The sequence below is a fragment of the Physcomitrium patens genome, chromosome 22 (genome assembly GCF_059467195.1).
Source record: "Physcomitrium patens ecotype Gransden chromosome 22, ASM5946719v1, whole genome shotgun sequence".
NCBI lineage: Eukaryota > Viridiplantae > Streptophyta > Bryopsida > Funariales > Funariaceae > Physcomitrium > Physcomitrium patens.
Genome location: NC_143431.1, coordinates 2,880,972 through 2,897,833, shown reverse-complemented (window position 1 = coordinate 2,897,833; position 16,862 = coordinate 2,880,972). Strand labels below are relative to the sequence as shown.

The following is a 16,862-nucleotide window of genomic DNA, read 5'->3' as shown; positions in this document are numbered from 1 at the left end:
AATCAAGTAAAAAACCATGAGTCTAGTATAGTAAAACTCGCACTTATAGGTGCAAAAGCATTTATACACGCAGCAAAAGAAGGATCAACTTTTGCTATTTATGCTGCACCTATTTCTGAAAGCGTAAAGACTTCAAGTGGCATTCCAAGTCAATATCAGGATTATCAAGACGTTTTTTAGAAAAAGAATGCAGATATTCTTCTTGAGCATCGCCCATACGATTGTTCAATCGATCTCAAGGAAGGAACTCTGCCACCATTTGGACCAATTTACAGTTTATCGCAAGATGAGTTGGCTGAACTCAAGACATATATTGACGAGAATTTAGCGAAGAATTTCATACGCCATTCAAAATCTCCAGCAGGAGCTCCAATTTTATTCGTAAAGAAAAAAGATGGATCTTTACGAATGTGTGTTGACTATCGAGGACTCAACAAGATCACAATCAAGAACAGGTATCCATTACCTTTGATATCAGGACTCCTTGACCAGTTAAATCAAGCTAAGATCTATACAAAAATAGATCTAAGAGGAGCATATAATCTAGTACGGATCAAAGAAGGAGATGAATGGAAGACTGCGTTTCGAACCAGGTACGGGCATTTTGAATATAATGTCATGCCTTTTGGACTCACAAATGTACCAGCTGCTTTTCAACATCTCATGAATGATGTATTTCGTGAATTCTTAGACAATTTTGTCGTCTGCTACCTAGACGATATCCTGATTTATTCTAAGAATGTTGAAGAACATGAAATACATGTTCGTCAAGTATTACAAAAACTTAGAGATGCAGGATTGTACGCCAAGATGGAAAAGTGTGTATTTCACACTACTCAAGTTGACTTTTTAGGATACATCATTTCAAATGATGGTCTTATGATGGATTCTAAGAAAGTCCAAACAATCATGGATTGGAAGATTCCAAAGACTGTAAGAGATGTCCAATGTTTCTTGGGATTTGCCAATTACTATTGGATCTTCATCAAAGACTTCTCACGAGTTGCAGCTCCACTTACACGCTTGACTAGTAAAGATAAATTCCAATGGAATCAAGAAGCGGAAGCAGCATTTGAAGCCTTGAAGACATCGTTTGTCTCTGCATCAGTCTTATATCGTGTTGACTTTTCCAAGGTATTTTTTATGGAAACAGACGCATCGGATTTTGCCTTGGGTGCAGTTTTATCACAAATGGGAACAGATGACAAACTTCATCCGATAGCTTTTCATTCAAGAAAATTCTCAGCAGCCGAGATCAATTATGAGATCCACGATAAAGAACTTCTTGCAATCGTGGATTCCTTTCAAGAATGGCGTCATTATCTAGAAGGTGCTTCTAGTCCAGTCACTGTGTATACAGATCACAAGAACCTCGAGTATTTCATGTCAGCACGCGTGTTGAATCGTCGTCAAGCTCGTTGGAGTATGTCTTTGTCAAGATTCGACTTCATTATCACTTATCGGCCAGGAAAACAACAAGGTTTGTCCGATGCCCTGTCTAGACGTTCTTATTTTGCACCAAAAGAAGGAGATGCAGCTTTTGAGCAACAAAGAACGGTCCTCTTGAAACCGGAGCAATTTCATCTCCGAGCAGTGAAATCAACATTGACTGTTGATTCAACTTTTCTCAAGCAAATCCAGTCCAGTATGTCCTCAGACCCTCTTGTTCATGATATCGAGAATAATTCTTCCAAATCTCATGATTCTTCTAAGTTCGAGTTCAAGAATAATCTATTATATTTTGAAGGACGCCTATATGTTCCAGAAGGAAAAGCACGTTTGCGTGTTCTTCAAGCACGTCATGACTTTCCAACAGCAGGGCATTTTGGATATAATAAGACTCTGGAACTCATATCAAGAGATTTTTGGTGGCCACAAATGTGGAAGTCAGTCAAAGACTTTGTACAATCATGTGATATTTGTTCAAGATCAAAAATTCCTCGACATCGACCTTACGGACTTCTTCAGCCATTACCTATACCAGAACAACCATGGTCTTCTGTTTCTATGGATTTCATCACAGATCTTCCAAACTCAAGATCTTATGATTCTATATTTGTGATAGTAGATCGTTTCACCAAGATGGCACATTTTATGCCATGTACAAAATCTATCACAGGTGAAGAAACAGCTAAGCTTTTCATTGATAATATCTATCGCTATCATGGATTACCTAAAGATATCATATCGGATAGGGGAACTCAATTTGTGTCGAGATTTTGGAGGACTCTTTTCAAGATTTTAAAAGTGGACATAAAACTATCTTCAGCTTTCCATCCTCAAACTGATGGACAAACAGAGCGCGTAAACCAAGTCTTGGAACAGTATTTAAGGTGTACCATCAACTACCAACAAGATGATTGGACAAACCTTCTGCCATTGGCAGAGTTTGCTTATAATAATACGGTACATTCCTCCACACAACAAACACCTTTCTTTGCCAATTATGGCTATCATCCACGACTTGATACTTTTGATTTTTCAAAAGTTGATAATCCTGCAGCAGAAGATATGACAAATCGGTTGTCAGAGTTACATGCAATAATGAAGGCGCAGTTGAAGAAAGCTCAAGAACGACAAAAGATAAATGCAGATGTATATCGTAAAGAGCAACCACAACTCAACGTGGGTGATAAGGTATGGCTACTTCGTCGCAATATCAAGACCACTCGACCTTGTGACAAATTGGACTATCGTAGGCTTGGCCCCTTTTCTGTTTCTGAACAGATCAACCCAGTTGCATATCGGTTACATCTACCGGAGTCAATGAAGATCCATCCTGTATTCCACGTGTCTCTTCTTGAACCATATAAGACAGTGGATATACAAGGAAGAAGACAAATGCCACCGCCTCCTATAGAAGTAGATAATAATGAAGAATTTGAGGTGGAAGAGACATTAGACTCAAGGCGGCGCCGAAATAAGCTGGAATATCTTGTTCATTGGTGCGGATATGATATTAGTGAGCGCACATGGGAGCCATCCAGGAATCTAGCAAATGCATCAGCTAAAGTCAAAGTTTTTCATCAACGACATCCATCAAAACCAAGATGAAAACCTCTCTTATAAAAGAGACAAGATTGAGGCAAGATAACATTCAATTTCCTATCCTTGTTTGTAACTTCTTTGCATTTTGTGACGCTAATTAGATGGAGAGCCAACAACCAGCGGATTCAACTCAAGAACCTTCGTTTGCTGACTTACCGGATGAGACATTGCGATTGTCACAACCTTCAAGACGACGCAACCGAGATGAAGACCCTCAAGAACGACATGTTCTTCCTCGAATAGATGGTGAGATACAACGCGTTTGATATCACGACCTTGGAAGAGATTCTCGATGTTTGGTGATATTATTGGAGATAGGAACGACTCCTGATGGTGTTTCAAATGTATTATTTGAAGGAAGTTATGAAGGCCTCAACAGTGATCAAATAACAGGGTGGTCTTCTCGCCCTGGAATGGGACACTATTGATGGCTAAGAGGACCCATCAACTATCTTCGAAGAGAACAAAGATCAGAGTATGTAGCAAATACAATTCGCCTCATATTAGATTTTCTCAATATATAATCACCGCTCCTCGTGGAACTCGTCCCTAGAAGGGGGGGTAATGTCACGGACATACATATAATTACCTATATGAATAGATAAAAGTATGTAAAAGTAGATAAAAGTAGGTTAATTGTGTAATATCTTCTAGAGAAGCTTCTTAGAAGCTTCATAGACGCTGCTTTGACTTTATAGGAGTCTATAGTTGACTTTTAGGTTAGAAACTTGGTCAACAAGTTAGCCATGTGCCACACATGTTGGAAGCTTAAAGAACAAGCTAACTACGTGGTCCATCCATAGAAAACTTGCCTTGCAAGCAAAGGCATGTGGCCTAGAAAGTCAACATATATTGGAGGTCTTATAGAACATCGCCACGTGGCTTCTAGTTAGATAGTATATATAGAGGCAAGAGTGAAGCCCTCTTCACTCTTGTCAACTCCTTTCTTGCTTCTAGTCTAGTTTCAAGGGTCTCTAGTTTTCTTGTATTTTGGCAATAGCCATTCCAGTTTCTTTCTTAATATACATATTTCTATTTTGTCCTATTTCTTTTTGAGAAAAGTCTCACTTACTCTTTAGCTTTCATCGAGTTCTTGTCCTTGACATCAACTTTGAGTGACTTTGTAGTTCTTTTTAGTGATACAAGAGTATATTAAGGATTTTCTTTCTTTGAGATTTATATCCTTGACAATTTGACAAGAATGCTAACATGTTGTTTTTGCCTTATTTCAAAAGTGAGTGGATTACTCTACTTTTATTATTGTGTTTTAAAAATTGTACACTCTTTATCTTTAAACAAAAAATCTTATTTTCTAATACTAATCTTTTCCTTAAAGATAGTCGATTATCCTTCTTTGATAAAATTTTTATTAGAGATTGTAGATTATTCTCTTTTAATTTAACTTTTTAAATTTATTTGAATTGTCTATGGAAGGAAAGATTATGGATGTTACTCCTAGCAAAAGTAAGAATAGATTTGCAACTATTGCAAATCTTTATGACCTTGTCATTACTCTTAGGGTAGAAATTTCATACATCACTAATATCAACCATGGAAGCACTACTTCTATACCTATAGAAGAAGTCTAAAGTCTACATCAAGAAGTTATACAGTTGAGGGAAACAAGTCACTCAGCCTCACAATTGAATTCAGGGGATCTTATTTTTACAAGTTTAAGAAAGACAAGAATTAGTATGCCTGAGAAGTTTGATGGAATAAAATCAAAATTTCAAGGATTTTTGTAACAAGTTAAGCTCTACTTAAGGTTACACCTTTTCGAATATGTAGATGGATTTACTCAAGTTGGCTTTATAAGAACACTTCTATCTGGAAGTGCTTCTTTTTGGTTTGTACTTTTGAGAGAAAAAGATTTGAGACTTCTTTATGATTTAAATTCATTCTTAAAAGTACTTATGGTTATATTTAGAGAAAGTGATCAAGAATGAGTAACAAAGACCAAATTCTTATCTTTATGACAAGAATCATGATTAGCCACTATATATGCTATTCAGTTCCAAAATCTTACTTGCGACATAGATTAGAATGAAAAAGTACTTATCAATCAATTTTGATATAGATTGAAGGATATGGTCAAAGATTTATTATTAAGAATGCGAAAAGCAAAATCTTTGAATCAGTACATTGCTTAAGCCATTGCATGCAACAATTGATTATTTGAAAGGCATCAAGAATAAATACTTGGATGGAGAAGAATAAGTCAAAAAATAGCGGTAACTCATAAGTTTTTTGAAATATATTCATCAAGGTCAGAACCAATGCAAATTAATATGATATGTTTTAAACCTCTCATAGAACAAGAAAAGACTCAATGTTGCTAAGAAGATTTATATTTATATTATAAAGAAGTTGAATACATAGCTCAACATTGTCCAAAAAAGCAACGCAATTATAAAATGAGGAGCATAATTACCAAAGAATATAATGTGTTAAAAACAAGTTTCTTCAACTACAATAAGGACTAAGCAATTAGAATCATGTGCAATACATAATAAAGATTGTATTCTCTCCTTAGATCTTTTATCTTATTTTACAATAGATGTGTATTTAGGACCTGAAAATTATAAAGTCTTTGTCTTATTAAATTTAGGAGCCTCAGTCTATTTTATAGATAAAGATTTTGTCAAAAATAAAAAAAATATCTTTAGTTAAGAAAACTAAACTCTTATATGTAGAAGTCATAGATGGTCATTTGTTGTCTTTTGGAAATATTACCCATGAGACTGTTCCTTTAGATGTAGCAATTAAAGATCATAATAATATAATAGTATTTAATATAATAAGATCTTCCTCCAATTTAATTATTTTAGGATTATTGTAACTAAAAAAAAATAACCCTCAAATAGATTGGATTTTTTCAAACCTTAACTATTCTGATAGTATAATCTAAGTTCAGATTAGTAAAATAGAAGTACATAAGTCTAATATAGCCAAACCTTTATTGGTAGATGCGAGAGCTTTTATGCATGCTACAAAAGAAAGATCATCTTTTGCTATATATGCTACATCCATTTTTAATGATGGAAAAAAGTCAAATAGTATTCCTAGTCAATATTAAAAATTCTAAGATATTTGTGAAAAGAAAAATGTAGATATTCTTCCAAAACATCGACCTTATGATTATTTAATTGATTTGCAAGAAGGAGCTCAACCACCATTCGAACCAATATATAGCTTATTATAGAATAAGTTGACTGCATTAAAAGACTATATTGATAAAAATTTAGTAAAGAATTTCATACACCATTCTAAATCTCTAGCCAAGGCTCTTATCTTATTTGTGAAGAAAAAAGTTGGATCTTTGTAAATATGTATGGATTATCAAAGACTCAATAAGATCACCATTAAAAATAGGTATCCTTTATCTTTGATTTTAGGACTTCTTGATCAACTCAATTAAGCAAATATTTATACCAAAATAGATCTATAAAGAGCATACAACTTAGTTTGTATCAAGGAAGGAGATGAATGAAAGACTACTTTTTGAATTAGGTATGGACATTTTGAATAGAATGTCATAGCTTTTGGACTCACAAATACACAAGCCACTTTTTAACATCTTATGAATGATTTTTTTTATTTGCTATTTAGACGAAATTCTAATCTACTCTAAGAATAAAAAACATGAACTTCATGTTCATCATGTGTTACAGAAATTTAGAGATGCAAGATTATATGTCAAGTTGAAAAAGTGTATATTCTACACTTCTCAAGTTGAATTTTTAGGGTAGATCATTTTCAACAAAGGCCTTATGATGGATTCTAAAAAGGTCCAAACTATCATAGATTAAAAGATTCTAAGAATAGTACAAGATATGTAATATTTTTTAAGCTTTGTTAATTACTACAAAATTTTCATCAAGAATTTTTTTCAAGTTGTAGCTCCACTTACATATTTGACTTATAAAAAAAAACTTGAGTAGAATAAAGAAGCAAAAGCATCATTTCATGCTTTAAAAAAAGATTTTACTTCTATACCAATCTTACATTGCGTCAACTTTTTCAAGTTATTTTTTGTGGAAACAGATCCATCAAACTTTGCTATAAGTGCTGTGTTTTCATAAATGGAAATAGATGATAAACTCAACCTAGTAGCTTTTTATTCTAAGAAATTTTCAGCAACCAAGATTAATTATGAGATCCATGACAAAGAGCTCATTGCAATTGTGGATTCATTTCAAGATTGGCATCATTATCTAGAAGGCTCCTCAAGTCTAATCACCATTGTCGTGTTGTGGTTCGGCTATCATGTGAAAATAATGTGATTATGTATTTAATGTACAATTTATTTAACAACATAGTGAGAGCCATGTGACTAGATTTTAGTTCATTGTAGAATAGGGTTAAATTACTACTTTAAAAGGAGGTTGTTCAAAAAGATTACTATTAGAATTTTTATAATATTTTTTTTTGATAGTAGCTTTTGAGATTGATTTTGTTAGTAGTAATTTTAAATATTTAGAATCACCTTTATTAGATTGGTGATCCTTGAAGTCTTATTTTGGTTCTTTAATTTGATATTTAGGCCATATATTGAGTAAATATTATAAAGAAAAGAGTTGGAGAGGGATTTTGGTAGTAAAAAGAGAGTTTAGGGTATCCATATAGATGAATGGAGATGGATGATAAAAATCTCTATTCCTATTGGTCAAAAATCATGACCAATGGATTTTGAGGAGGCTATTTAAGGCCTTATTAGAAATTAGGGTTATTTTTTTGTGACATTTGAGCTTTAAAGGCTAGGATCAGCAAGTTCAGGTTTTTGGCTATGGTTTTGGTGCAAATCTTGTATGCTTTGGAGTTTATATGAAAGAGATATAGGCGCTCAAAGTTAAGGCGTTGATTTGAGAGCTACTGTTACTATTTTCATTATAACGCACGCATACGGAAAGAAATTGAGGATTGATGACCGTAACTAGAGGGAATACTTTTGTGGCTAAACTTTTTACAAATTGCTTGCTAGATTCCAAGTTGAAGTAAAGGAGTTATAAGATTTTGAAGTTAGCACATGCAATCTAAGGGTAGTTAGTGACCCAATTTACTAGTGGTTGTGTCTTGAGCTATATCTTGAGCAATTTGATAATTTTTTAGCTCAAAATTTCAAGAAATCTATAAATTCATGTTAATAAAATTTATACATAAGTTTGATGATATTTAAGTATTGAATTCTTGAGATATTAAGAAAATAGTACTTAGGTGCTTGTAAATTAGGGTTTAGAGTATCTGCTAGGGTTTAGAGTATCTGCTAAAGTTTGGAATTAAATTTACAGTTGGTTTTTTGAGTAATAAAAGTTAAGGGTGAATTCTACCTATTTTATAAATTTGAAACAAACTGAATAGCTAGATCAAGTATTATGAATTTCTAAAGTTCAAGAAGAAAAAATCCTTCATGGAAAAAATATGTTTTGAAGGAATTTTGTTATATTTTGAATTTTATGCAAATTAAAGGAGTTTTTGGAAGCTAAGACAAGATTCATATAAAGGTTTAAGCTAAATTCTCTATATTTAGATACCCAGTGTATTTCCAGATAGTAAATCATGCCATATGACATCATATGTACGGATCATAAAAACCTTGAGTACTTCATGTCAACGCATGTTTTAAATTATCATCAAGCCCGTTGGAACATGTCTTTATCCAGATTCAATTTTAAGATCACTTATTGACTTGAAAAATAATAAGGTCTAACAAACATCTTTTTTAAATATTCTTATCTTGTATCAAAAGAAGGAGATGCATCTTTTGATGAACAAAGAATGATTTTCTTGAAGCCTGAGCATTTTCAACTTTGAGCAATAAAATTAACATTAATTATTGATTCAACTTTTACTAAGCAAATTCAATCAAATATGTCCTTTGATCCTCTTGTTTACGATATCAAGAATACTTCTTCTAAGTCCTATAATACTTCAAAGTTTGAGTTCAAGAACAATTTACTATATTTTGAAGATTGCCTATATATTCTAGAAGGTGAGGCATGATTATGTGTCCTTCAAGCTTGTCATGATCTTTCAGCAGCCGCACATTTTAAATAAAACAAGATTTTGGAGCTAATATCAAGAGATTTTTGGTCGCCTCAAATGTGGAAGGTAGTCAAAGACTTTATACAATGATGCGAAACTTGTCCAACATCCAAAACTCCTCGCCATTGACCTTATGGACTTCTTCAAATATTATCAATTCCAAAACAACCATGGTCTTTTGTTTCTATGGATTTTATCACGGTGTCATGTTGTGACATGATTATATGGTAAAAATATGACTAAAAATAGTTTTTTAATTAATACTCTATTATATTAATTATCATGGACATATATATTTACCTCAATAGTTACTTATATGATTAAGTAGAAGTAGATAAAATAGAATAATTTTATAAAGTCTTCTAGAGAAGCTATTTAGTAGCTTCATAGATGCGGTTTTGACTTTAGATGTGTTCGTAGGTTAGAAACTTGGCCAAAAAGCTAATCATGTATTGCTTATAAATAAAAAGTAAAGAATTAAAAAATTAAGTGAAAATATTTTACCTCAAAGATAAATTATTTATAGATCAAAGCTTTGAGTCTCATCAAAGCTCATATGTATTCTAATTGGGTCTTTAAGAAGGCCACAAGATCTTAGTCTTATCTTTCTAACTATATTCAAGGTGCTACAATTCATATGGAACTTGTACACCTTCTTTTTTATAAAGACTATATTAATTGTTGGTTCCACTTCCTAAATATATTCAAATATATTTGTTTTTTAAATATATATATTCAAATGTGTTATATATATATATATATATATATTCAAATGTGTTATATATATATATATATATATATATATATATATTCAAATGTGTTTGTTTTTTAAAATGTTGTCAAGTGTTTTTTTCTTAAAATTTCTATTGATTTCACTATGTGCATTTAAACTACACAAGTGCATAATTGAATTGTTTTTTATGTTTTATTTTAAATTCTCTATTTGCAATAAAATTAGAACACAAAGAATATTGTTCATTTCTTTAAAAAAAATCACAAATCGTATTTAAGGATACTTACTCTACCTTGTGTTGGTTCCAATAATCTAAATATCATAGTTCATCTCAAATATAATTCATTTAGAAAAGATCAGTATATAAGTAAGGTAATTCTATAAGTGCGAATTATCATCAAGTTCACCAAAACTGAATTTGGCTTTCAGATTCTCCACACAGTGCATCACACTTCCTCCGATCTGAGCTTCGGCAGCTCCTGGTCTTTCAAAGTGGAGATTCCAGCAACAGTGTGATTTGATCGTCGGAACCAATTTGTGTCCGTGGCCTACGTTTTACTTCGCTCCTCAAACTGAGCCGACCCGTAGTCTCTATACAACATTCTACAGAATTTGCATGTTTGGTTGCTGGATTTGCTGTGCATGAGCAGCTCAGTGTGGTGGATTTAAGATCGCTCGCGTAGCTCAAGATGCGTCGATTGTCTTTCAGGTGGGTATTCTCAGATTAAGATTGAGGTGTTTTTAAGATCCTGCAGGTGGGTCATGGAGAGAGGAAGCTTGTTGGCTGGGTTGGAATTCATTCTGCGGATAATGAGCTTTGGTTGACTTGGCACCTTTGCCACCGTGGCCTGCACAATCATGAACAACTTCTTTGCTAACTGATCCGGTTTGAGGACGTGTGATGGGATTTGAGCTAACCAGGTGTGTTTGTGTGACATGTGCAGGATTTTTATTCTTATGAAACTGTGCATTGTTGAGCTTGTAGGAGGGATCCGAGTGAGAATGGGTCTGAGTGATGTTTACCGTAATATCTGTAGAAGCTGTATCGTGAAGAGGTGGGTATGACTTTGAACTTGTCAGGCAGTTGAGGACGATAATATTCTCCGTTTTCAGCAGCTACGACTGGTCGAAGTCTCCGCTTCATCGCGTTTCCAACGTCAAATCCTTCTTCAGATTTGACTTCTGTTGACGCCCTGCACATACTCGTTGTGCGCACGCCCACCTTTAGAGGACGTGTGACAACCGTCGTCATTGTCTTGCCTTTGACTGAATGTTTATTCAGTTCCTTTCAGAACCACTCGTGAAGTTTGAGCTCCAGCTTGTGTGGTTCAATTCGTACAATGAGTTATAGGTTGAAGAGAGTGCGGCCATTGTTTACCTTGACTGATCCATGGGCCGGTACGATCGCCCAAAGAGCGTTTTTTGGAGAAACTTCGGTTTCGGTGCAATCCGGGGGTGACAATAATTGACATGGTCTTCAAGGAACTCGTGTTTCACCGGGATACATTCCGTCTTGTGCGTTACTGGCTTCACCTCACATCGGACTGCTGGTCGTGCGGTTACCAGTTCAAAACAGCAGGGACCTACAAGATACTGACAACAAGGCTATCGTCTTTGCAATTCGATGATGGATTAGGGTAATGATCCTTGTCTTGAATCTACGACAACGTGTGAAGGAGCTGCAAGTTCGGGCTATCTCTTGAGTACATTGCAAAATTCACGCAAACCTCTTTTAGTTTGAAAATATGATATGTGGTAGAATAGGGGATGACAAGAATACCCCGCCCGTGGCGCCATTTGATAGCATGAGCGCTTTTGCTCCACTCGATATTGTCAAAGCATGATTTAGCATCGTCTAGCTCGCGCTGGTGTTCACGAATTCTTCTCTCGTAAGCACAGTGTCGAAAATTGTACGTGGGGGTCTGCAGTTCCGGTTCAGACGTTAAAATGAAGACTATGTATTGTCTGAACTGCTTGGTTTCAGATACAGAAAGGTAACGTTTCTTGGCGTCACAGACGATTCATTGTGTAGATGACTGAACGCCTCTTTCCCTGGTCCTAGCATCTGTGATCAACTCTCTAGGGTCAAACGCCTAGCTCACTACGGACTTTATTTTCCCCTTCGTAACCATTGTTGTCAATTCTAATGCAGATGGTTTTGATCAGCAAGTTTTTGCCATTCCTCGTCTTACTTATTGACGGTGACGACCAAGTTTCGATGGATGTCTACAATCTCATAACCTTGAAAATCACTTTGGGTTTTTCGGTAGTTCTATCTTGAACTAGGAGACCCACGCTAAGTTGCGATAAAAGAAGCCGCAGACAACGTAGACGCTTATGAGACGCAGCTCAATCTTTTTAGACATACTGCAGGCAGAGGCTGTTGTATACCACGCAATTGGCGTGGCGATAAAACTCTCCATATGCTTGGCTCGTTGTGTGGAACCTCGGGGTTCTGTCAGCTGTGTCAGGAAACAGCATCACTGGCAGACAAGAGCAACAACCGTGTCACAAGGCTCAGTTAGATTGTAATCTCCAGCTGCATGCAAAGTTCGATGCTTGCACCCAACTCACGTCAGTAGCATACCAAAATCGAACCTGCTGCTTGACTCTTCTGCATACAGAAACTGGTGGGGAGTTACCCATTTTCTGTGAATGGAAAGAGAATCTGAGAGTTGCTCGATGCTGTGGCTAACTCTACAAATGCTTTTACTGCTTCAGAGCTCGTCTTTCTGCACCAGCACAGACTAGACTTTGCTGCTGAATCGTTTTCATGCGTTACCCCGACATGAGCACCATATTTTCTTGAGCTTATGAAGAGAGTGTTGTCCATCTATGCTTCAAATTGGCATTGTAGTGTGATGCAACAACGTGAGGAGCAGGATTGAGTGTTGGAAGGATTGAACTCTTCATGTTCATGAGATCTCACGAAAGGTTGTGACTGCCGACTCATATCGCTACAAATCAGAAACCCACGTCTGAGATTTGCAGCAATCTGTAGCTCTGCATTACATCAACAGAATAGCCCACCGATCTGACATTAACATTACTGGGTGACATCTGATGCAAATTTCCACGACCTTGCATACAAACGCAATTAACAGCGGTGAAATTGAGGTTATATATATATATATATATATATTCTTATTGTTAATAATAACAATGTGGACAAATTGTTGAAATGAATCTTTGGAAATTGGTGGCTGCTGTGATAGAATGAGTATTTTCACCTATATTGAAGCTTTTGGATCTTGGAGCAGAACCAAGTTGGAATAATGCTAAATTATCCACTTCAACCCCAAGTTTATTACTTACTTACTTACTTATATATATATATATATATATATATATGTATAATTATATTATATGTTTGAAGTGTATTTTCAATTATGATTTTTTTGTAACACAAAAATGTAATTATTGAAATACTTTGTTGATATAATTGAACTAATTTTGATAAAATTTATTGTTTGTAGGACTAATATTACAACATTAATTTTAATTTTCTAGAATTTTTACAATATATATATATATATATATATATATATATATTATTGAAAAGATATTACATGTTAACAAGAGTGGTGACTATTTGTGTGTTTTATTATCCATCTGAAAGTCAAACAATTTATTCATACATGCATCAAACAAAATATACACATTCTTATGAAAAGCTACAAATTCAATCTTCTACTTCTACTTGTGCATGCACAAGACATAATAAACATAGCAAATTGAGGGCACAGATGAGGCTGGTCCAAATAAGAATTTTAACAATTGTTAGACAGATGAATGATTGAATAAGGCATAGGAGATATTTTCACATAAATTTGTTTACAATATACAGTTTTTGCACTACTACCACATTTAAGAATATAAATATTACTTTGAGTGAAATTTTAAAACATGTTCTTTATATGATAAAAATTATACTTATTTATATAATAAATAAATGAAAATTACCAATTGAATTGCATACAACTTCTAATAATTTCTTAATTCCAAGCAATTTAGGATTATAATTTTTCCATCATGGGAAGAAAAATCTAATGGTTCACAAACCTCCATAATTAGTTAAACATGCTTTAGTAAATTAAAAACACAACAGCACAAAAGAAAACCACATGAATATACCCCACCTTCTCATAAATTGATTTCTCACAATACTGTGGTTTCTGATACTGTAATTTGATCAGCTTTTCATTTGCTATGGAGTTTTCCATAATTATTATATTTTCATCACAATCGTCTTCTGTAATTAAACCCTAAAACTTGGTTACCTTGGAGCTTGCTCGAATGTTTGTGATTCTGAGCACACTTCACAGGCCGTTTTCTCATCGAGATTACCGAGTTCTCTGCATATTTTCAGTAAATTTAGTGCAACTTGGCTTGTTTTTGGTCCTTGTTTTCTGACTCTTGTCTCTCGATGTCTGAAAGGTGTTGTTAAGACATTTGAAGAGCATGTTTGTTGTATAAGTTCGGCTTGACTACTTTACTCTGCAAACCAATGGCAGTTTTATGATCAGGTTTTAATACTTAGGATTGTACATACAGAACTACTGGTTCGTGTAGGTCGGCGGAATCGTGTTGTGCCTGTTCGGATTTCGCGGACTCGCAGAATGTTTCAGCCCGAACGTTGAAAAGCTTTCGGAACTGATTGATTTCGGGTTTAAGAGTCACGGCGCGCCGAGGTTTGCACTGATTGAGTGCTCGCTTAGCATTGAATTCCATGAAACGTGGTTTTGGTGGTTCGACTTTGGATGGGATTCCATGCGACCGACAACAAAGATGGGTGAATTCCACTCATATCGAGGGTTTAAGATACTTCCTCTGCAAGTCACTGGTGGAAACGTGAATGGCAAGCGAGATAATGCAAGAGTCAGGATGTCGGCTCTTTCTGATTCTGGCGTTTGTGCTCCTTTGCCTTTTCCCTTCTCCGCAGGTTTGATCGACTACATAAGAACCAGAAAGTTTCTGTAACGCTACTAAACACCTGCCTTCAACGCATGCTAATCATCACCGACTAACAAGACAAGGTACGTATGATGTTGCATATTGAGAGCTGTTCCCTTCTGTGAGATTAAGGGATCTATTTGTCTTTGATTCTGGGCTTGAGGTCTGTGGAGAGCTTGCTGCATGTTTTAATGTTCCAATGCGGAGGAGGAAATTCATTGTCATGTCTTGCTTAAAATTGTAGTGCTCCACAGAGCTTGGCAAAGAGTAAGGTGCATGAAAGAGATTGTTGAATGCAGAATATAATATTGAAACTCATGTTCTGCGCGTCGGGTTTGAAATTTGAGTTCTGAACTATAGCAACCGTTTCGTGCTTGATAGCCATTTTCAAGTTTTTGAGCTGTTTAGTGAATGCTTATGATTCAAGCTTTAAGGATCAGGAAGTTCGCTAAGAGTTTATCAACGTCGATTCTCACATAGAAAGGTATTCCACCTGAATCATTTCTGTTATGAGTAGGAGCATATCAATCCGGATTTTGAAGTTAATAACTCTGTTAATCCAGTCGTTCATCATTTTGTTTTTCAAAAAAATTTTAACCTTTTTGTAGTAATCGTCATTTCTCCTTGCTATCAAAAGGTATTAATGTTTGAATTCTAAGGGATATTCTTGTCTTAGATGGTTCGAGTGTCATCAGGCTCCCAAACCGAGATTTCAGTTTTTTTCTTTTTCTCTCTCTCTGTTTCTGTGTTTTTATTTATTTATTTATTTATATTTTGTTTCGGTCAATGCTCTATCATCACATTTTTTTTTTCATTGATGGAACAGAATGGCTCGCACAAAGCAGACTGCTCGGAAGTCTACAGGAGGAAAGGCTCCTAGGAAGCAATTGGCTACAAAGGTAATCTTGCAATTTGAGTTCATCCACATGACTGACCTACAATGTACAATTGTAATACTGATAACATTGTTACATTCACTCAAATAGCCAGAATTTTGGTTGGAATTTTCCGGTCTTGTGTCAGTCTATTCACTAAAATAAGCGCTGAAAACATGCCCAAGTTTTGCTCGAGTTTCTTTTTTTGCTACCATCGACTTTTTACTTAAGTATGGTTCTACAGGCTGCTAGAAAGTCCATCCCCACCACCGAAGGATTAAGAAACCTCATCGCTATCGCCCCGGTACAGTTGCTCTGCGGTGAGTGATTTAACCATTCTGGTTTTCTAGTTTTAAGAAACCTTACCTAGCGACTGCAGAGGAAACTGAATTTTAACATTTGTGCTTACTTGCAGTGGGATTCGCAAGTTCCAGAAGAGCACCGAACTACTAATCCGTAAGTTGCCATTCCAGCGACTGGTTCGAGAAATTGCTCAAGATTTTAAGGTGTGCTCTTGGTTTCAACTTCGTTATTTCGTCATGAGAATCACTTGGTGAATTTTGGGGAGCGTCTCTTTCTGGTTGATTTCTTGCTGCTTTATAATCTGCTTCATGCTTTGTTGTAGTATCTTTGACATCAGACGTTTTCTGCACGTTATCACAGACTGGTTTGCGTTTCCAAAGCCATGCTGTTCTTGCCCTTCAAGAGGCGGCAGAGGCATACCTCGTTGGGCTTTTCGAAGACACTAACTTGTGTGCCATTCACGCCAAGAGAGTCACCATCATGCCCAAGGACATTCAGCTTGCTAGAAGGATTAGAGGAGAAAGAGCTTAGTCTGTTGCCTCAAATTGGTTTCTTTTATATAGTATACCCACATTTTGGGTTCTTAAACCCGCAAAAACTGGTCCTCATCGAATCTATCTAAATTTTAGATTCAATTACATGAAAGATGTCTTCGGTTGGTTACACTTTCTCGCCATGCGAGAGAGAGAAGGGGCTCACCTCTTGTTTAATCCAATAAATCTGTCATAAAGCTGTACATTGCAGCGATGACCTTCAGTTCGATCGTATTTCTTCCTTATTTGCTGGCTTGCTTGTCTGTGAAGCTTCATCCCAGGAACAAATCGTGATTAATTTCGGCAACAATCTGCGATGAACACTAACAAAATCTTATTTAAGTCAAGTAATCACGACAGCAAGCCGACATAGAT

At 35.4% G+C, this 16,862-nt stretch overlaps 1 protein-coding gene, 1 long non-coding RNA gene and 1 pseudogene across 4 annotated transcripts; 1 reads left to right on the top strand and 2 right to left on the bottom strand.

Moving 5' to 3' along the window:
- Positions 1-10,044: 10,044 nt before the first annotated feature.
- LOC112275117 (uncharacterized) lies at positions 10,045-13,528 on the bottom strand. 2 transcript variants are annotated; one of them, XM_090246323.1, is made up of 7 exons: positions 13,393-13,528; positions 12,466-12,780; positions 12,215-12,306; positions 11,604-11,745; positions 11,202-11,406; positions 10,847-11,016; positions 10,045-10,671 (listed from the first exon to the last, which is right to left on the bottom strand). In XM_090246323.1, the coding sequence occupies exons 2-7, from the start codon at positions 12,467-12,469 to the stop codon at positions 10,565-10,567; spliced, it is 720 nt and encodes a 239-aa protein (XP_090102449.1). In that variant the 5' UTR covers positions 12,470-12,780; positions 13,393-13,528; the 3' UTR covers positions 10,045-10,564. The 2 variants fall into 2 exon arrangements, with proteins under 2 accessions (XP_090102449.1, XP_024360926.1); XM_024505158.3 differs by lacking the exon at positions 13,393-13,528 and adding an exon at positions 13,054-13,111 and having other exon boundaries at positions 12,466-12,826.
- A 305-nt stretch (positions 13,529-13,833) lies between these two features.
- Positions 13,834-16,714, top strand: LOC112275119 (histone H3.3-like; annotated as a pseudogene). The gene is made up of 6 exons (XR_016500154.1): positions 13,834-14,859; positions 15,158-15,260; positions 15,603-15,675; positions 15,896-15,971; positions 16,067-16,157; positions 16,315-16,714. The product of XR_016500154.1 is annotated as a histone H3.3-like (transcript).
- LOC141044764 (uncharacterized) lies at positions 15,731-16,795 on the bottom strand. The gene is made up of 2 exons (XR_012216438.2): positions 16,654-16,795; positions 15,731-16,456 (listed from the first exon to the last, which is right to left on the bottom strand). It is a non-coding gene; the product is annotated as an uncharacterized LOC141044764 (long non-coding RNA).
- Between the last annotated feature and the right edge of the window lie 67 nt (positions 16,796-16,862).

What these genes read in the sequence shown, in the direction of transcription:
- LOC112275117 (XM_090246323.1), bottom strand. An exon ending in CAAATGGCGCCACGGGCGGG is followed by an intron (nt 11,407 to 11,603) that starts GTATTCTTGTCA and finishes AGTATCTTGTAG; the next exon opens with GTCCCTGCTGTTTTGAACTG. An exon ending in CAGCTTCTACAGATATTACG is followed by an intron (nt 10,672 to 10,846) that starts GTAAACATCACT and finishes ATGATTGTGCAG; the next exon opens with GCCACGGTGGCAAAGGTGCC.